Source organism: Rhineura floridana, chromosome 13 (assembly GCF_030035675.1).
Source record: "Rhineura floridana isolate rRhiFlo1 chromosome 13, rRhiFlo1.hap2, whole genome shotgun sequence".
Lineage (NCBI taxonomy): Eukaryota > Metazoa > Chordata > Lepidosauria > Squamata > Rhineuridae > Rhineura > Rhineura floridana.
This window is the reverse complement of record NC_084492.1, coordinates 20,588,546-20,610,482: the sequence shown is the minus strand read 5'-3', so window position 1 is coordinate 20,610,482 and position 21,937 is coordinate 20,588,546. Positions and strand designations below refer to the sequence as shown.

Below are 21,937 nucleotides of genomic sequence, written 5' to 3'. Positions count from 1 at the left end.
AAGGTGTGGTTGTACCATACCAGTTCAGCTGTTGCCCCACTCATGCCATGTGCAACAGAGTGAGGCTTCCTGCTGAAAGTGGACAGGCATACATCAGAGCTGTTACTTTATTTGGCTCTTTGGGCCTTTCTTAATGCCATGATATCACAATATGGTATGGATAAAACTTGAACCCAACATTCTTTGGCTTTGAGTAAGGAACTTAAGCATGTCTGAAAGAAAGAAGGCTTGATGCCTGCATACATTCTTAAAGAGTTTCACTTGTATGCTGTGGATAGAGCGTCCTCTTCTTACTGCTTGCTTTGGGAATATAATTGACTTGGGTGTCCTCAAGCCAGAACGTTTGTTGGCAGTAAGGCTCATATGCATAGTGGCCTAGATTTCCTTGTTTTCTCTGTATGATTGTATTTTCTATATAGAAATATCTGCTTCCATGAATGTGCAAAGTGCCCAGGTCATCTACGCCTTTGAGCATGAGACTGAGAATGATGTTATATCCACTGCATTCTGTTTTAGTTGTTATACTGGTTAATGCTGACTATGCTGTTAATACCATATGCCCCAAAATCTTTGCATCTGGATGATTTTGTTAATGGCTGTTGCTCAACAGGTTATACTTAGCCAGAATGGGCAAGTCTGCTGCAGCTTTGGTAGAGTTCTCACACTGTTGATGGATGGCTGCACTCGTATTATAGTAGCATTGGTTGCATCATATGAAATGTGCTGTCTTTGGACAGTGGGATAGGGTGCAGTATGGTCTGTTGAGAAGACCTGTGTAGGCTACATAGGATAAAAGTATGACACTCATTATTTATTTTATTTATATCCTGCCCTTCCTCCCAGGGTCCCAGGGTGGCATGAAAGTAGTTAGAAAATATGGTTCCCCAGACGGCATGCTATCAACGGCTGACATAATAAAATCATATGATTTAGTAAAATTGTGAATGTTTTGGGGGAACCTGAAGGCAGTGTTCAGGTTCAGAATTACTGCTTAGCCAGTTGATAATTGCCGTATGCAATAATTGGATCACAGTCAGGTTTGACCAAATCTTCCCTGCATAATTACTGCTTCTAAACATCATTAAAATAAAATAATAAAATTAAACTATAATTACTGATAGGACAAATCAGCAATCGTATATCTATGAAAACCTTACATATATGGTTGTATCTAGACTAAATAGTCACCTTTACAATCAGTGTCACCAAGTATGGTAAATATGCTGTGTTATAACTGCTGCTGCAAAATTTGTGAGTAATTTGGGTAAGGAATCTGCCACTTTGAAAACCTAGGATTTTCCTGGTCCAACTCCCCCCCAACCAACATTTTTATCTGTGTATGTCGTAAAGGTTACCAAACAAAAACAAATAATGTGGGAGACGTTCTATTTGACTCATCCAGCAAGGGCACAACCGATCACTTATAATTTATTTTGCTGTATTTGCCACTAAGTACCATAGTATCCAAATTTTGTCATTGTATAAGAGAAAAAAACTTTCTTTAACTTAAAGGAAGATTGTCCATTAAGGCCCATAATACAGTTTTATTTCCAAATCATGGAACCTTGGATGTTGGCGCAAATCATCCTGATCTTCATTAGGCAACTAATCTTGATCTGAGTGTTACCTGTAGCCATATCCAGTTGTAGAAAAGGTCTTGGCCAGTCTGAACCCAAAATATAAATCTGCTAAATTAGAATTCTCCATTCTGGTGAGTTGAAAATCCCTGGAGTTTACATTCCAAAAGAATGTTTCTAAACTGTTTCTAAACTGAAAAATGAGGCTGGGATGAAAATGATCATCAGGTGTGTGTTTGTGATACAGTTACATGCTATATTTTGGATACGCTGTAACTGGAGCACCAAATTTGTTAGCACTGGTAGAAACTGCATCTGTAAATTAGGGAGTTTGAATGTTTGTTCTGTTTCTTTGTTTTTTTGTTTGTTATTTGCGTATTGGTAAGTCAATAAAGTACCAAATAAGCTTTCTTTTATGTCTGTTACTCCTCAGAGTTGTAATTATGCCCGTAGTAATATGTTAATGCCATGGTTTGGAATGCTGTGACCTTGCAAGCATTTGAGTTTCATTGCTAAGCAACAGCAAGTCCATGAAACTGAACCTCAGGAGTTTCTGAAAGTTTTGCTGTGCTTCAGGAAAAAAACACATTTTTAAAATATTCTTCCACTGTATGAAGAATGTGTGTTCATATATGCTGACACAGACTATATTATGCAAATAAATTAAACATGTAATACATATGTCTTATATAATGCAGTAGGTGCATGTGGCAGGCACATGACTAACTTTCTAGCTTCTAGAGAGCTAGCATTCCAAAAGAAATCTATAGCCACGAAAGTGGCTGTATATTATAGCCAGCATGGATTTTTCGCATTCTGCAATGTTAAATTGAAAATACCCCTATGCCATTCTGCTGTTTCCCATAAGCTCTTTTCAAAACAAAACCTTACAAAACCTATAGTCTTGAACTCAGAAATGCTTGCTTAACAACCCTCTATGTTTTTTCTTATGTTATGTTACGGTTTATTTCTCGGCCACCTTTTGGCCAAAAATGCCTCCAAGGTGGCTTACACACAAATAAAAAACAAAAATACAAAACACAAATAAAAACAATACAATTTACAAAAAGTCAAACTAACAAAATTATAGCATTTCTAAAAAGCAACGCTAACCAAAAGCATTCATCTTCCTGGTAAAGTCCCCAGAAAAATGTTACTAAGAGCAGGGGTGAGGGGGCAAAGCAGGTGGAAACTTGCCCCTTGATGGTCCCAGCAGTCTCAACCCAGCAGCAGTTCCTCCCAGTCTGCAGCTCCTTCTGATAAGGTTCAGGCAGAGGGGTGGGGCAAGGCAGGTGAAAAAATGTGCCCCTTGATGTCCCAGCAGTCTCATCCCTGCAGCAGTATCTCTCAGTCTGCAGCTCTTCCTGATAAGCCCAGGCAGAGGGGTGGGGCAAGGCAGGTGGAAAAATGTGCTCCTTGATGGTCCCAGCAGTCTCATCCCTGCAGCAGTACCTCTCAGTCTGCAGCTCTTCCTGATAAGCCCAGGCAGAGGAGTGGGGCAAGGCAGGTGGAAAAATGTGCCCCTTGATGGTCCCAGTAGTCTCACCCCTGCAGCAGTTTTCATGGCGATACACAAAACCCTCAGAGAGAATTGAGAGTTCGAAGTGTAAAACAAGAGAAAAAAAATCCAGACCTCTGTTGGACTTTTTTCTGTCAGTGGTCTCATAATTTGTTGAAATTAATTGGAGTCAATGATAAGCAAGGGTATACTCAGTAAGAACCAACTGTCAGTGTTCTAAAAGCCAGGCTCACAGCTGTTTGGCTTGGCTAATCGGGGGCCACACCAACACCAGACTTTTATTTCATTTTAGACAGTCATCATTTTCTCCAAAGAATTCTGGGAAGTGTAATTTGTGAAGGGTGCTGAAAGTTGTTAGGAGTCTCCTATTCCCTTGACAGAGGTCCAGTGGCTGGAGTGGTTTGCCAATTAGCCCCTCTTCTGGGGATTGTAGGTCTGTGAGAGGAATAGTGTGTCTCCTAGCAACTCAGCACCGTTCACAAACTACACTTCTCAGGATTCTCTGGGGGATGTCTAAAGTGAAATAAAGGTCTGGTGTGGATGTGGCCAGGGACAGCTTTGGTTTAAATTTGGGTGGGAGATTATATTTATTTTATTTATTTATTTTAATTTATATACCGCCCTAAGCCCAAGGGCTCTCTGGGCGGTGTACATAAAATAAAGCAATCAGGAATATATAAATACAAGAAAACAATAGAATCAAACCAACAAAGGTAAACAAAAATAATCAAACAGTAGCAAAATACAACAATACATATAATAATACGCATTAAAATGCCTGGGAATATAAAAAGGTTTTCTGTTATCTAAGAAGAGAGTGTAGAATCCTGGCACAATTTCAAAGGACTATAAGAGGGGGATTGTGGTTGCTTCCAGACACCGGGTTGTGCATTCATCCCAATTTGTTTGGTGAAAGTCTGCAGGGAATTTTTGGCATGCACTATTTATTGAGGAACAGCTGGTATAGCACAGTGGGGAGGAGAGACTGGCTGGGAGTCCAGAGTCTGTGAGTTCAAATCCCTGCTCATGTCTTCTGGATGTCAAGGGCCAGCTAAAGATCACCCCCACAGTGAGTGGCTCAGGGGTTATGTGCTGTGCCACCTCTGCAGCCGTGGGTAAGCTGCATAGTCCCAAGGAGTCCAGTTGTCCGCAACTGCCAGCTGGGGGGCAAGGAAGGGGCTGGCTTCTGCAGCTGTGGCAAGTTGAGCAGGCCCTAGCCAGCTGGAGAGGACTAGCCTCAGAGGAAGCCATTGGCAAACCACCTCTGAATACCTCTTACCATGAAAACCCTATGAATACAACCAAAAAAAAGGATTCATAGGGTTGCCATAAGCCAGAATCAACTTGAAGGCATATAACAACAACATTTATTGAGGATTCATTCACCCATCACTTTTCTTACAACAAAAAGTCTGCTGGGACAGGAGCTGGTTGGCTGTGCACGAGTGCCAAATCCATACCTACAAAATAGTAACAGTGTGGAAGTGGCCTTTGTTGACTTCTCAACTTCTGAAGAGGCTTTGCAGTTGTGTAAGGAGCTAGAGCGTAAGATGTTATGGCTATGTACCATATCTGCAGCCATTCTAGTTCCAGTGTGTGATGTAGTGGTTAGTGTCAGACTAGGAATAAAGAAGTCCAGGTACAAATAGAGATGTAAAATTTCTGGAAATTTTGAAGCCATGGAAAAAAAGGTTTTTTTCCTGGGTTTTGTCAGAAAAAACAAATTTTCAGAAAAATTTAAAAAATGCAATATTAGCACTTTTTACAGATTGAAATTCACTTTGTTACTTCAGGAATCTAAAATGTAATTATGTACAAGTTGGTTTGGCATAAAATTATCACATTTGGTATATTCAAAGTAGAATAAAAAGGTGAGGGAAACCCTGAAAAACAATAATACTGTTCACAGTGTTTTATTTTTGGAAAGGAAAGGGGCTTTCCCTCTGCCCAGTGTCCGCCCGCCTGCACACCCACCCAATCTCCTCCCCTCCCTCTCCCATTCCACCCTACCCCTGCCCTTACTCCCTTTCCCTTTCTCCTCCCCCCTCCCTGCCCCTCCCTGCCCCTCCCTGCCCCTCCCTGAGGTCAGCTTCACCTATCCTAAGCATGATTGTACAGAAGTAAATCCCACTGAACTCAAAAAGTATGCAAATCATCAAACCTCTCCCCTTCTCCTTATTGCACCTCCCTCTCCGTTCTGCCTTCCCTCTCCTCCCCCCTTCTCCTCCCCCATGGTCAGTTTTACCTATCCTAAGCATGATTGCAGCGGAGTAAATCCCATTGAACTCAATAAGCATGCAAATGATCAGACTTGACTTTCCCCTCCCCCTCTCTCCTCTCCTCCCCTCTCTCTCCTTCCCCTCCCCTCCTTCTCCTCTCCCCTCTCCCCTCCTCCTCCCTTCTTCCTCCCCTTCCCTCTTCCTTATTCCTCCTCCCCTGTCCACTCCAGCACTCCCTCCCTCTTCTCTTCTTCCCTGGTGGTCAGTTTCACCTGTCCTAAGCATGATTGCAGTGGAGTAAATCCCACTGAATTCAGTAAGCATGCAGATTGATCAATCCATTCTCAGCAAACGTGCACAGGATCCAATTTCTTACCTCCTGGATTAAAAAGAAGAGAAATTCACTAATAGGCAAAAAAAGCTTGCGGTTTAAGAATGTACCTATAGCCAACAGATATTTCTATCATCCTTTAAAAAGCAGGGAAATTGGGCAGCTATTGTGAATGCACCAGGGGAGCAGGAGACCTGACCTGACCTCCTCTCTGAGATATTGTACTACCCTACAAATTTGTAAAAATTCAAACACAATTTGGGTTGATCTTTTACAGTCCAATCCACTTCCTGTGTAGCTTGGAAGAATTTGGTAATGTGTCTCTGAGGATATGGTGAGTGGTGCCAACACCTGGAATCAGCCAAAATAACAGAAACAAGACATGTACTGTGCTGATCTTGTTTTAGCAGGGAGGAAGCAAAAATATTAAGAGAGTTGATATAGTTCATATAATCACTTTAAATATGTTTGATTTACTTTGCAGTTTTTGTGACATTTCCTATAGGAAATCATTTTCTTTTGCTTCTGTTTCTGTAAATATGTGAAGTACAGCAACACTTTGCATAATTTACACTAAAAAAACCTCTAAAAATAATTGTGGAATAATGGCACTGACTGTTCTGCAGAATAGTCTCCAGTGGACATGAGGAGTGTCCAAGATAAAACAGTGGGAGGTGAAATATATTCTAGCAAATTTCTAGGTGTGCTTTATGTTTTTAATTGACTATGTCCACCCTTCCTTAAGTGGAGTGGTTTAAGCATAGCAGGTTGAACACATGCATCTTGGGCAGGCCAAGTCCCCCCCCCAATTAAGTAGCAACATGTTGAAATCAGTCTGATTTTACATCAAACTGCATTTTCAGATTCAGCTGTTAATGCACCCAAAACAGAAATAGAACATAACATCCAGTTTGAAACACAAAAGTCTATCTTCACCATCATATGACATTGACTAATAAAAGGGCATTGAAATTAACAAAACCAAATTTGACACAGATCTATAGGAGGAATAATGAGAGAAAAATAATTTTCTAGGTTAGATTCTCTGTAGAAACGTAGTAACACAGGAAAGAAGCAAATTAAGAACACCAAAATACAAAAAAACAATAATTCTCCATCTTTTGAGATGCAGTCCTGATTGCAGGTGTTGCCACCACTCACAATATGCTCAGAAGCACATGTTACCAAATTCTTCCAAGCTGCACAGGAAGTGGATTGGACTGTGAAAGACCAACCCAAATTGTATTTGCATTTTGACAAATTTGTAGGGCAGTACATTATCCCAGAGAGGAGGCTGGGTCTCCTGCTCCCCTGGTGCATTCACTATAGCTGCCCAATTAATCTACTTTTTAAAGTTTGATAGAAATATTTGTTGGCTATTGGTACATTTTTAAACCACGAGGTTTTTTTTTTGCCTATTAGTGAATATACTCTATAGCTAAGCAATGTAACATTTTTGTGGCTGGAAGAAAGAACAGTGGTTTTAGTTGAGTAGGCATGTTGCACAAAGGTTTATCACTTGGAATGAAAGAAGGCTCTTTTTAAAAAAAAGGTTACAGAAAGCTTTGTTTGTTTTACTAGCAATTTCCCTCCCTGTTCAGCACAGTGCCAGGCCCAAAACTATAGTGTAGCAATCATCTATTGGTGTATATAATGTGTGTTCTTCTGAGTCATTACCTCTTTTGCATAAAGAATAAATTGTGTGCAAACAGCAAACATTGTTTTGTTTTCATCCAGTCAAGTAGACATGGTCACTGTGAAATAACTTGCCTAATTCTGTTTTAATAGGATTTGGTCAATACTGGACTCTGCACTTTCTTCTTTTTCATTGCATCCGTAGTACTTGCTGCTCTAAACCATAACAAAGGAGCAGAAATTGCAGCTGTGGTAAGAAACAATGTTAATTTCTTATTATTATTTTGTAGGAAAGATGAAAGGTTAACTGTGTCCTCAGGGTGAAGTAGCGCTGAATGCTTTGTTCTGTTTCATATTTTTAAAATGTAATCCTTTCTATTTTTTCTTTAGTCTGTAATCAGTGAGGAGGCTGTTAATAGGATGTGCTTTACCTTCAGCTTCAACATGCTAGCACCACCAATAGTTTGCAACATTGGTGAATCTTGCAGCCATGAGTAAGCAGGGCTACGCCAACCCCCCCCCCCCGAAAACATTTTATCTTGTGCTGCCCCATTTCACTAGTGAGCCACATGGACCCTAGCTAATGCCACGGGAACATAAGCTTCCTTAGGAAGTTAAGACTGTTAACAGAGGACTGGAGATGTTCAGTAGCCAGCCCATTTAGTATTTTGTTATGCTCTTTTTGTACGATTTATGTTTCTGTGTGCATGTGATCTTGACGTATATTATGAATGCGCTTTTTTGTCATCTTTTGTGCCAGGATATCTGCACTTTATTGCTAATTGGCACCGCTGGTTGTATATTGTACATTTTTCATCCATTGTGTACTGACATTCATGCACTTCATTACTTATTTGCACCTTGCTGGCATTCATGTAGTTTATTGCATATTTTCACTTTGCACTTGCAACTTACTGCATTTTATCACAAGTTTGAATAACAGCACATATTCTGGTAACCTCCTCCAAACCTGAGAGGTGGTTGATATGTGCCTGAGCAATGGAGGGGAGGGGGAGCAACAGTATGGGACTGCTACTGCAGTGGCTACAGGAGAGGGATTGGTCAGGAAGATCTGGAAGAAGGTGTTAGTTACTGTAAGACAGTTACTTCTTCTGGACCACCCCCTAGTTCTCAGAGTTTGGGTGACCATGCCAGCTTTTCCCCGGGTGTGGTGCTGTTGCGTATAAATGCCAGGTTGCTTCAGAATAAGTCATTTCTCTTCCATGATTAAATAATGGAGGAAGAAATTATTTATTCTGGAGCAACCTGGCATTTACAAGCCAGGTAATTTACACCAGGTTGTCACACTAGATTTAATTATGGAAGAAGGGGTCAACCTGATATGAATTGCTGAGACCTGGGTGGGCGAGCTGGGAGTCCCAGCCTTAACCCAGCTTTGCCCCTCTGTATAAGTGCAGCACCAGTTGAGACTAGAGGAGCGATGCTGTGTGTCTTTGTCTCTATCATCCATAAAAATCTAGCTATTCTCATCAAAAAGCCACTCAGCTCTGTGACTCAGTTTGTTCCAGTTGTTGGGCCTGAGAGGCAGAATGGGGATGCTGGATTATGATGATGATGATGATCATTATTATTATTTATTGCCAACCACCAGTAGCTCCTAGGGTGGGTTGTCTTTCCCACTACACTGCAGCCTCCCTAACAGAGTAGGTGGAGGAAGTCTTAGGGGTGATTGTTGGAGAATCCCTTGACAGTGGGGTTGGGGACTTCACATTCACATCAAGAGTCTGTGGTCTCCATGACAACCTTGGAGCTGCCTCAATAAATCAAGCCCCAACACATATGGCGAGGGCAGGATCCATTAGTAGGGGGAATTATGGTGTGCTCGTTATCATGGACAGACCATTTCCTGGTGAGGTGAGGATTGATTGTGGCAATTCCCCCCTCCAAGGGTGGGGGCCCATTAAGATAGCCCACACCTGGAGACTTATGGAGCCTTAGGTGTTCCTGAATGCTCTAGCAGTGTTTCCCAAACTTTTTTATTATTTTTTTGACTACAACTCCCATCAGCCCCAGCCAGCATGGCCAATGGTCAGGAATTATGGGAACTGTAGTCCAGCATCAAAAAAATAAAAAAAGTTTGGGAAACTGCTCCAGGGGATTTTCCAGCTGACATGATTGGTGCTCCTTCTGAAGCTGTGATCTCATTATAGAATAATGAGATGGAAAGTGCCCTCTCTGACATTGTGGCACCTGTGGAGCTCTCTGGTGTTCTGGGGAGTTTCCGGCAATGAAACGAGAAGGATGACAGCTAGAGTGCAAGTGGTGGAAATCGGTTTCACTTGTTGTGGCCTGAGGGTGTGGGCAAGCTGCTTGAAGGGTTTCAGCCTACCATATGTTTTCTTGACCCTTGCTCTTCCTGGTCAATAAAAACTAGCCAGAGGGGATAGACTGGGTGGGTTCAGAATGCCTCACTGTGGGAAGGGGATTTGTTGGCAGCCTTAAAAGAGATGGCGGTGTGTCCCAGAGATAGTCTAGCTACACTTATCCATGCTCTTATCCTCCAAATTGAGCTTTCGTTATGTATTTTTGTGGAATTGACCTTGAGTATAGCCCAGAACTTACAACTGGCATAGCATATGACAGCCAGGGTACGAATGGGTGCTTCTGGTTGCTTGCATATAACCAATTATAAAACAATTGCATTGGCTGCTAGTGATATTCTGGGCCTGATTTAATGTGCTTATGATGGCATACAGAGCCCAGAGAAAGATTTTCTATGGTGCCTCTGCAGCTTTGGAATAGCCTTCTATTGTGTCATGTCTCTTCATGTGAGGTGACGTCAGAATTATCTTACTGTGAGTTTTCCATTTCATAACTTTATTAGTAACAATGAATGAATGCTAATTGCAAACAGAAAAGTAGACAGGTTTGGCATTTTCAATGTTTTTAGCTTTGTTTACTAGATCCAACTAAAATAAACATGCTGGATTAGCTCACAGTCTAGGGATCAGAAAATTACCCAGTTGCAACTTGGTGTAATTTAAAAATTTCCAGAAACCTCACATCACTGCATTATATTCATTCAGAAGGCAGGTGAAGATGCAACTCTTTGCCCAGGCCTTGGGGTGTGTGTGTGAAGTGTATGGTGGTGATTTATTTTCTCTTCTACTATCTGTTTTATTTGTGATTGTTAATTTTATGGTGCTGTTTGATTTACTTTGTTCTATTGTTATTTGCCACCCTGGGACTCTTGTGTGAAGGACAGACTACAAGTTTAAACAATACCGAGTTAGACCAAAGGTTCATCTAGCTCTGTACTGTAAAAGATACAGCCAAGCAGCATTTCTCATCTATTTTACAATTGCTGCAACAATGCTGGACAAATTCTTCTTATTACATGTAGGCGTGAACATAATGGTCTTTTTCTGACTGTTGACATAATTGGCATGCTCCAAGTAAGTAGCTAATATATCTCAACTGTATTTATATGTTGAAGGCAGATCAGCACAATGATGAGATTACTGCCACCCTGGGCTCCTACTGGGACAGAGGGTGGGAAATCTATCTATTTATTTATATATTTAAATAAACAAACAAACAAGTAAGTAAATAATGTCATTAGAGATGTTTGTATGATATGCAGACCAAGGATTGTTGATTTGTTTCCTACAACTCTTCAAAATGTTCTTTTTAACTGAAAGAACAAAAATGGGATCCAAATGAACAGTTTTATTTCTTCTTCATTAGGGTTTTTCCTGCACTAATCAGTTTTTTTGGCTAAAACGCTCTTCAGATGTGTTTACCCAGCACCACTCACAGTCACAAAGCGGCCACTGATATTTTTTTAGCTCTAGGGTGGGGAACATTTTTGGCTTCATGGGCTAGAGCCTTACAGGATTATGAGCCAAATTTGACATGTGGGTGGGTCTGCCTCCCTATTAATCACATGAAGTTGTTATGACATCACATGACTGACAAGTGGGCGGTGAGGGGTTCCCAGTGCCTGGCAGCCAGCTGGCTGTTGGGCGCTTGGGACCCACAGCACAAGGGGCATTGCTAGGGCTGTGTGCTTTAGGAAGTGCCAAGTACAGGGCCGGCAATGTGCTTCTTTCTTCCCCCTCCTCCCCATTTGTGGGGAGGGGAAGAAGCCTGCATTTAACAGGCACTGCTGTCCGTGGGAAAAGTCTCTCTCCCAGCTGATCTGCACAAAATGTGTTTCTTTGGGAGGGGAAACAGGGTTGTTTCATTTGGCTGTGTGTGCCTGTTTGTCAGCTGTTGAGCAGGGGTCAAGTCACAAGTGAAGTCAGCTGATTGACAGGTGGCTGTGGTTTGGGGAAAATGGGCTCACAGAGGTTCTGCATCCCTAAAATTGTAAAACTTTTACAGGCATTGCAGAGAATGACAAGCAAGCCCTTGATCATATGTAGACAACTTATAGCCTGTAGGCTGCATGGTGACCCTGGAGGCCTTCACTGCGGCTTATGAGGTCACCCAAGTTGACCCTGCTGCTGAATTAGCCTTGCTGCTAAATTTAGCTGCCTTGGTGTAAATTGTATTCTCCCCAGCTGGAAAGAATACGATTGTGGGCTATGTGGGGAAAAGAGGGTTAATCCTCCCCATGCATGTCCTTCCCATCAGTGTGTATGTGTGAATGGCCCCACCCACTTCTGGCTCCTCCCAAGCCTACTGATAATGTGGTTCCTGATCACCTACTGCCTCATATGGCCAGGAGGGCAAAAGGTTGCTCTCGGTAATAACGGAAAACATTCCACCCCCCAAAGTAGACTAATACATCTACAATGGGACAAGCTTTTATCAGTTACACTGGAAAGGTCTTCTTTTTTTCTACCTGTCATGGCTTCAGCCCACCAACCATTTCCTGATGGATAAATGACTGTCCTGTTATCATAAATGGATAACGTATGTCTCTAGAGAAGTCCTGTTAGGATTTTCAAATGCTGTGGCTTATAACCATACCAAGGGTTCTTTCAATATAAAAGGCAAGCAAATGAGTACCCAGTCAGCAAAAGAAACAGGCATATTATTTCTGGCTTGTGTTCAAAGAACTTTGAAGTAGCATGAGGTATGAATGTACCCTATGTACAAGCATTGTCAACAACTACATTAATGCCAGCAATATGCTGGGATCTTTCTGCATGAACTCCTAAATTCTTACTCTGTTAAAGGTGAGCTGCTCTCACTTCATTAAAATGTCCTTCTCCCCCCCCTTTTTTTTGTTTAGATATTTGGTTTTCTGGCAACTGCAGTCTATGCTGTGAATTTGTTTTTAGCAGTTAAAAATTGGAGAATTAACAGTCGACAACAAAACACACGACAGACCAGTGATTATATACGGGCTCGGACAGAAACCAGAGAAGTAGATCATCGCCCAGAGATTCAGCGTCTGGATGGGTGAAAATTGCATTCAAGGTGGGATCCCCCAGAAGAAAAAAAAGCCTGCAGACTTTAAAAATAAATAAATAAATGTTCACTTTTATAGGAAATGAAGGAGGAGCATGTGGTGGCCGTGAGCACTAGCATGTACAAAGAGAGGGAGAGGGATTGAGAAACAATTGATGTGAAGGCTATAATGACTGACCTTTTCAAATGAAGATACTTGTCCATAAACATGGAGGAGAATGAAGACGAGGATACATCAGAGTGAAGAATTGTCTTGGTGCGCAGTACTTTCTTGAGTTAGCAGGCCCAGAGAGAGGATTGGTTTTCAGTCTACATGTCCATCATCCAGTACAAACATGACAATTAACACTGGCAATAGATTGGTCTTTTGAAAATTGAATTTCCAATAGTAGACATAATGCATTGGGGGAGGAGAGAAACAGCAATAACATAAGTCAGGTATTGAGTTACACAACCACTGTGTACATTTCCTTAACAAGATTTTCCAATTAACTTTAGTTCTCAAACTCCTACAGTTCTATTATTTATCTACAGTAGCCAGTCATGTCAGACTTTTAGTTGAAGGATTGGGTGGTGGAAAATAGACTTTTGACCAAACAGAAAGTATCAGAGCTCGCTCCATTTGTGACCACAGCTAAGTATGGACTGGGATTTAACGCCTAAATCCACTACACATTCATTTCCCTTTCCACTTTACAAGAGACCAATATGAAGTTGGCACTGAGCTTTAACATTCAACTGTAGGAAAGCCTCATTGTGATCAGGTTTAAGAAATGTTTGTGTTGCATCTATGTACTGCAGTATTTCTGAAACTATATAGTTAACCTGAGAGCTTAATTTGTTTGGCTTCAAATTTTGATTACCCAAATTAGTTTGATCTTCATTTTTGCAGAATTAAAATATTTTTACTAATATAGCTGAAGCTCCCTAAATAATAACTTTTTAGGCATGAAAGCAGATCTACAAAATGTCTGAATAATTGTCCACAGATGAAGACTTATTTTTGCCAGTGAACATTGACAGAGTAGCAGTTATGTGGTCCATTTAGTTTACATACCATTCTATATACCATCCTAGTTTTCTTTCAGTCTTCTCAGCAGCATTTGATAGGGAAAATAATGCACTCTGTGGCTAGGGAATTTGGAACCACTAATTAGAGTCTCTCATTAGCTTCTTGGTTCGTGTCTCTCGCATCTGTTGTTTCGGTCAACCACATGATTAATATGTGAAGCCATTCACATGGCCATATCCATTCTTTTCAATATGTTTCCCTTATGATGACGAGTGCAGTTATTACTGGAGGTACATTCTTTCCTAGGTCATTTTGTGTGTCTGTGTCTTGAAGGCCAGAAAGTAGAATGGTAAATGTTGGCTGAATGTCACTGATTGTAGGATGTGAGATTCTCCTGGTTGATGATATTGGTGAGTCTTCTTACGCTTTGTTTCCTAATATCCTTCTGGATCCTAAAAGCTCATACTTAAGCCTCTAAGATAATAAAACCCCTAGTTTCCTTTAGCTTTCCTACTCTTTGGATGGGAACTTTGTTTAAAGTTGAGTAATTCAAGAACACTGCTTGTTGCCATGGCTGACTTCCTCAAATAACAAGAGTGCATTCAGTTTGCTGTCTGATTTTTTTTTTTAAAAGAAGAGAAATACTCAAGCTACCAAAAACCATTTCTATAGTTCTGCAATGATTTAGTGACCTTAATTAATCTTTTTTTCCCTAAGAGGTCTTGTGATCTGTCACAAGTTAACTTGGAAATGAATGCATTTAATCTCCCATTGGAATGAGCACTTGAAAAATACCTTTTGCTATTTTTGATGCTTGTAGAGCAGGTTCCCTTTTCAATGTGTGAGAGAAATCCTGTTTCCTGGTGATGCTTCCAGTACAGCATGTGGCTATATATCTCCATTTTATGTAGCTATTATGGCCAGTAACTCTTGTCATTTTTGTCAGCATCAAAGGAAAGCATGTTCTAAAGCTTTTGGTTTAATGTGTGGTACTTTTTTTAAAAAAAAATGCTTGCTGAGGAGGAGGACTTAAATTTGCAGATGAATGAATTTGCAATTTCCGCTAAAATGTTTTTTGGGATCAAAGAGTAGCTATACATTTTTAAATTGGGGACGCATTTACAGTTTGAAAGAGATGGGTTTGATATGATGGTGGATATTTAATATAAAAAGGTTGTATATTTTGTGGTACACTTTATCAATGCAGGCATTTCTGAGCACAGACTGATGGGACATTTTGAGAACATTTCTGTTTTGAATTTTCCCTGCAGTGTCTTTGATACTATGGTGAGGTTTTGCCTTTAGGATTTTATTTAGACACAAAGACCAGGATCCTAAGAATTATGCAGATAGTTCGACATTTTCAAGGAGTCTGACCCTGTATTGCTTGAAAAGCGAATCTGGGAGGCATCTCAAAAGCAGTTTGTAACATGACCTGCTGTTTAAAGAACTAAAGCACAAGATTCTACTGATAAGAATCCTGCTTAGTTTTTGTCCAAAGTACTTATGTCAAAGCTACGGGGTGTCCCCCTGCTTGCTTCACTTGCCAACCCTCTCGCCCTCAGTTTCCCTCTCCAGGATTATGATGTATTTTTTTCTTCTTCAGATTCTGAACCCAAAAGAGAGTCACAGATAGGAGTGTAATCATCGGGGATTGTAGGGGGAAGGTCATAGACCCTTTACTGTTTTGGGAGCAGGGTCCTAGCCAGGTCCCTATACATGAGCCAGTCTGCATGAAAAGGGAGCATTTTAGCCACTGAGAAGAGTCCTTGTCCTTTCATGCTGATTGGAACCAGTCAGAGTGAAAGGAGGTGAGTCAGCCCCTGAGAAGATTCTTCTTAATAGCTAACACACAGCCTCCCCTTTCATGCTGAATGGCTCCTAGGGATGTCTGTTTTAGTGGAATGTGAACTTGCAAGATGACAGGGAGAGCAAGGGAGATGAGGAAAAGGGTGTGTGACTGTGATGAGGCATGGCGTGACTATCATGAAGAGATCCTGCACTACACTACCGGCCACATATCTCCCCCTCAAAGACCACCCTTGCCTCCCCCCAATATATATCATCTTCCCCCTCCGCCTGTTACCCTTTCTTTCCCTCTCTCTCTCTCTCTCTCTCTCTCTCTCTCTCTCTCTCTCTCTCTCTCTCTCCTGTGAGAAAAAGCATCCTTCAGTTCCAGGGAGGGATGGAGGACAATTACCCTCCCCGTCCTCCTCCCCTGAGGTTACCCATTTGGGCTTTAAGGTGGTTTCCTGCAAGAGCTGGCTTCCAAGCCTTGACTCTGTCTGTGTGTCTCATGTGCCCCCTACTGTCTCAGACTGTCATCACAGTGTACTGGTTTGTTGCCACAAATATTATAGAGATGGAAAAATGAGATAAGGATGTCTGAACAACTTGCAGATAATAAGTGGATATTTTCTTTCAGGTTTGCAAACCTTATTAATTCAACTTGTTATATTCTAAAGTACTGGCTTAAGGGTAATCTGACTTAGCTGTACAAGCCTTGTGGTCTGTATGTCTTTGCTTGTTTTCTGTTGCAACATCTTTAATGTCATAAAATCTAACAAGCAATGAGGTGCTGTGTTTGAATGACTGGAATATGTGTGCGTGTCCTAGTACAGCAATTATTATATTTTTCACTCTATTATACATGTGTGCTCATCTGTCTAACTAATACATTGCAATCTGCATAGTGCTGGACAGTGCCCTATCTTCACAGTGCCCACTGATGTAAGAGATTTGCGATATATACCTTGATTAGCTTTCTGTAGCTCCCAATGAGTCAAAAACCAGACTTTGCATTCTCTCTAGGACAAATGCCTGGGACAAATTTGTCCTTGTGGAAATGGCTCAGTCCCTGCAATGTAACTTTAAAAAGCATGATTGAATCTGCCCAAAACCAAATAACCCACTTATAAAGTTTGATATTATGGAATTTGGTGCATGTATCAATCACGCATGTGGTATAGTGCCTGTCTTCATCTGTCCTGCAAGCAGGGCTGAACGCCTTTTACCAATTGATGGTATCTGAATAACTCTTTCCCCCTCCATTTGGACTTCTCCAATCCCTTCCTTACCCATTTGTCATCATTTTGTTTTGCCAAGTTTAATGTGTTTGGGTTTTTTATACATAGTTTGTACAGTAGCCTTGATTCTTATATTTATAGTACAGGACTTTGCATTTTCAGCATTGAGTTAATTTCTTCCTTATGGTTTGCACGGAAAAAGTTAGTCAATGCATTTTAAAGGCTTGCTGTCAGCCTTTGTTTCATAATTAATTATGAAGACATAAGTACCCAAGGCAACATCCAGATCTTTTAAAAAGAGTTTAGCTTCTGTAGTTAGGGCTGGTCCCTACAGCTGTGCTAATAACTTCTAAGTAAAAAACAAGAGGTTGGAATGAGATATACTTTTTTTTTTTACAGCTGCAGATGATTTTGTGGAAAACAGTACACTTCTGTAGTAGTTTAATTCAGGTGTCTTGAGAGGAACAGAAATAGATGGCTTGAAGGAAATATGGCTTATCTGATGACTTTTTAATATACATTCCACAAAGCTTTTACTCTGGAGTAAGGATGGGGGGAAAGTTTAATTCAGTTCGCATTTGAAACCAAATTTATCAAATTTGCACTTTCTGAAACAATATGAGAACCAAAAACACAGCCACCTTTCAGATTTTGCACTTATCTGAATTTTGTGCTGGGAGTTCTCCAACCAACCCATGTTTACAAAAATGCATGTTATAGAGGAAAGGGTGCGTAATATAAATATGTTAGTGAAAATAACATACACAAATGCATAATATTAGGAGAAAATGCTTGCAAAAATGTGTAAATTGTATTGCATACAAAAATGTGTTAGGAGAAATTTACCTTTTTAAAATTATGAAGAATTTTAATGGGGAATTTTTAAAAAAATCTCAAATTGTTGCAGGAATGTGGAAAACTGAATTTATGATTGGAGAAATGAGAAACCGAGAGAATCAAAATGGGTAGATCCTTCCATCTCTACTTTGGAGTTGTCTTATTCAAATTTAAGGGCATAAGACTGTTCTGAAGCACAAGACTTAGATAGTAACTTTTAGAAAAATATGTTTCATTCACAAATATATAATATGAAATCTCCCGATTCTTGAAGTGGGCCTTTTAGGAAAGGTACAAGAAGCTGCAGGAGATGTGCAAGGTCCTATCTTGATCTCTCCTACTAAGCCTGGCCCTTAGCTACGTCCTAACTGGATCAGGAGGAAAAACCTGTTAATATAACATAATATTATAATATAATATAACTATGTGCTACCACACGTACTGTATTGATTGATGGACTGATGCAGTGTATGTGTGCGCAGTTTTTCCTTCCGTTAGACATTAAGGTCAAACATGTTTTTTCTCCTATTTATCTCTCTGGCCCTATGCATAAGACAGGAGTCATGAGCTCTGCCAACAACTCATCTTTAATTTTCTTTCGACTACAATCATATACCCATGTACTTGGACATAAACTCCATTGAGCTTAGTGGGACACTTTTGAGTAGACATGTTTATAGGATGAATTGACAATTATGGGGAGGCTCATCTCTTTTGTATGTTTGCAAGAGATGCTTTCTGTTACAGAGTGAGAGACTTCCCTGTCTAAACATTTCAATAAAACTAGATGGACCCTGACACTTTCAGGGCCAAATAGTCCACACTATAACATCTTAGTTCTCATTTTTGTTCAAAACTAACTTCATTTGTCCAGTATTTCAGACTTGAATGTGTATTGGTACTCCCTTGTTGCGTGTTGTGGACGCTTAGTGCATTCTTGCACTGCTATTAGTGCACCTTTTGGTGAAAGTTTGCAGGTGTGTGTGTGTGTTTGTGCATATTTTTGTTACCTTAGTGATTCTTGGATAACTCCCATACACTTGCTCAACCTGGAATAAATGATGCACTTAAGTTGTCTTCTGTGGACAAATTTCTCCTCATCTGCATTATTGTGGATGGAACCTATTTGTATATATTGAAGTTTATGTAACTGATATACTAATAATGAAAAGGTAACCTGTATATTTATTATTCATTGTATCATCCCTGTTCGGATTTGAGACGTTGACACTTGTTTTGCCTTTTCATACTTCTTGACAAACAAGACCTAGTCTCACCTAGGGTGACTTTGTGTGTGTATGTGTGTTGTAAGTACTACTCAAATCAAATAAAGATCCTACACACAAACACTCTTTTATAACCATGAATGACTAACACATTTTAGTTTCTTTAAGTTTCTGTTAAATACCAGCCTTAATGAAATCATCAGGCTTTGCTTTGGTCTGTGCCCTAAAGGTTCTGCTTTCCAGGTAGAACTTGAAATGTATATGCCAGTTGTTCTGCCATGTCCAAGATCCATTTTTTTTTAGCAGGAAGTACAGGTGCTTTGGCAAAAGACCCTAGTTGATCTGCACAGAAAGTAAAATGGGTTTGTTGGGTTAGTGGTGGAATCAAATTGAAGCAGGCAGCAAAGAAGTACAGTAGGGCCCCGCTTATACGGCGGGTTAGGGACCAGGCCCCTGCCGTAAAGCGGAAATCACTGTAAAGCGGAACCCATAGACTATAATGGGGCCGTTGCGTGAAAATGTCGCAAAATGCTGTAAAATCGGCTTTAAAAAGGGGAATTTCCCGCTGCCGCATTAGCGGAACGCCGGAATGCGAAGTGCCGGTAAGCGGGGCCCTACTGTAATACCTAAATTATGTGCCAGCCCAAGGCAGTACTTTGAAAGCAGTGGCACTAGTGGGTGAACAGGTTGCTCTTCCTTCTAAAACAGTTTCAAATATGTACTAAGGTTGTATTTCCACACATTTTGCTTTTCAAGGGACTGGCTCTGAAAACCAGTAAGTTTGGGGTCTAAATTTCCATGTCTAGTTCAAATAGAGGTAATCTGTGTCTCAGTTGTCCTCCTATTAACTGATGCTGTGCTCCGCCAGACTTGTTTCATCAACCAAAACTCCTGTGACCAAAAATGTTGTTGCATTTGTGGTATTTCTCCTTCAGGATGAGTTTTGTGACCTATGGAAGCCTGTGTATTGAAAATCAAAATTTTGATTCCTTTCAAATGCTAAGTTGCGTAGTGTGTAAAGTACTCTTTGTATTAAAACCAGAAAGTTGCTATTAATGTTCTGCTTAGAGCATGTCTAGGTCAATGTCAATGATGGGATGCTCAGAAATAGTTGCAGAAAAATCTTTAGGGTTAATTCAGAGTTAACTTTTCGAATTGGCCAGCTCCTTAGTTAGGCAGAATGGATCCAGTTTTCTTTTTTTGGTAGGCTGCTGTTGCCCTCAATTATTCTCTTGATTTATTGGGTACTGTAAAGTAACTCAAACATTCCAACTAAGTACAGAAGAGAGTTAAGAGAATCCAACACCTAGAACATACCATTAAACACTCTTGGAAGCAAGTCCCATAGACTTTAAATGTTCTTACTTCCAAATAACTCTGGTTAGTCATGTGCCTAGGCATACAATACCAAGCACACACTGAAAAAACAATAATAATTGAAATGCCTAGGACTTTATAGTAAATGTGCTTAGAACTGAGGTTAGAAAGTTGTTCCAGTTGCCACCTTGGTGCAGGCTCTACAGGCCCTGCTGTTGACATGTCAAACTGGCTTCATCCTGGGCCTTTAATGTAAGGCACGTATATCAGTCAGTTTTCATAGCTGTTTTAGCAGCAAATCACAGCACCGTTACACTAATAAAATCTACTAGCAAGATGGTATAGTTACCACATAGAGATTTTTGCCATAATCCCATTACTTTGGTCTCCAGGCTGGTGCCACCTTCTGAGCATTCCAGAATCTGCATTCAGAGGATTTATGCTGCCTTTCTGGTTTAGCACTGGAAAGTAATTAATTTAGGCCCTCAGGAAGCTCTTTCCTGTGCAGAGACACTCATCTGGCTTCACTATTTGTGCTGTGAAACCTTTTAAAAAATGTGTTCAACCACTCCCTAAATCTTTATAGAGACCAGTAGTAATCCATGCACTTCCTTTTTATTTGCAATATTAGTATACATTTTCTAAGTTTCAAGATGAAGGATTGTAATAATTTTTACTTTATTGTGATACTGAAGGCAATCACTAAAGCGCTGCTTGATCTTGTCTGTTTTTAAATTTATTCTTAAGTGGTGTACTTGTATAAGTTTTGCTTTGTATATTGGCATGATTTTTTTGGTAATTTACAGTTTAATGTGGCTATCCTTTTGCATTTTTATCAATGCTAATATTTCCTCTGTTCTTTTTGGTACACCAAGATACTGAGCTCTACAAAAAAAAATATCATGGTACATGTCTGTTTTCATAGTGTTTTTAAAAAAAATCTGTATTTTTGTATGTAGGGAAAACCATAGGTTTTCTGAATCCTAATCTTGTATGGAATCATTGTAATGGATTTGTTTAATAAATGGATGGAGTAACACTTTTGGGTCAATGTTTTTGTCTTATTGCTTGAATGACTTAAGACAGATCATTTTAGTCTACCTCTAAATGACCTGTTGAATATCTTAATGATACTGAGACTTTTTACCATTCATGGCAGTGACAAAATAGAAGCAATTACTGATGTTTCATTTTTGCATACATGCCAATGAAGTTCAAGGGACTGTATTAATCCATAGTGAGAAGATGGCAGCTGTTCAAATTCTGAAGCTGCAATGGAGGCAGAGGTTGAAAGATAAACACAAAACAGCCAAAATTAAGGAATATGCCCTACATCCCTCCTTCCTGCAACTGTGTTCACAATTCCATGAATAAATATATAGATACTTCGTTTGCATGCTGAGCTTTTAAATCCAGCAAGTGCTTTGGAACACAGGTGGCTTTATTTATATAAATATCTGATTCACAGGGCAGAATGTGGGTTAAATAACTCCCAGAGACCTTTCAAAGGGGGGGGGAGACACACACACTGAATTGAATTATGGCCATGAAAGTAGGGTTACCAACCGTACTCTTTTAAGAGTACATGTACTCTTTTTGAGATGGTGCAACAGCATACTCTTACTTTTCACTTATCGAAGCCAAATGTACTCTTTTTGAAATGACAAAATGATGGTAACCATACATGAAAGATCTGCTTTGGAAAAGGAACATTTAAAAAGCAAACGGTTTGTGAAAAGCTCAGTACAAATCCTACTCACTTCCATATGTTAATCTCCCCTCTGAGATAGCCACATATTTCTGGACAGCAGCTACATTTACCCTGCGAGAGTTGATTGGAAGATTTAAAAGCTCAG

At 40.2% G+C, this 21,937-nt stretch overlaps 1 protein-coding gene across 1 annotated transcript in view; it reads left to right on the top strand.

Annotated features, from left to right (window-relative positions):
* The window catches only part of CMTM4 (CKLF like MARVEL transmembrane domain containing 4), a 49,973-nt gene extending 28,864 nt beyond the window's left edge, over positions 1-21,109 (top strand). Inside the window, exons 3-4 of the mRNA XM_061594474.1 lie at positions 7,435-7,533; positions 12,485-21,109. Coding sequence (XP_061450458.1) covers positions 7,435-7,533; positions 12,485-12,658 — 273 coding nt within the window. The 3' untranslated portion in view covers positions 12,659-21,109. The remainder of the gene's footprint in view (positions 1-7,434; positions 7,534-12,484) is intronic.
* The last annotated feature ends 828 nt before the right edge of the window (positions 21,110-21,937 follow it).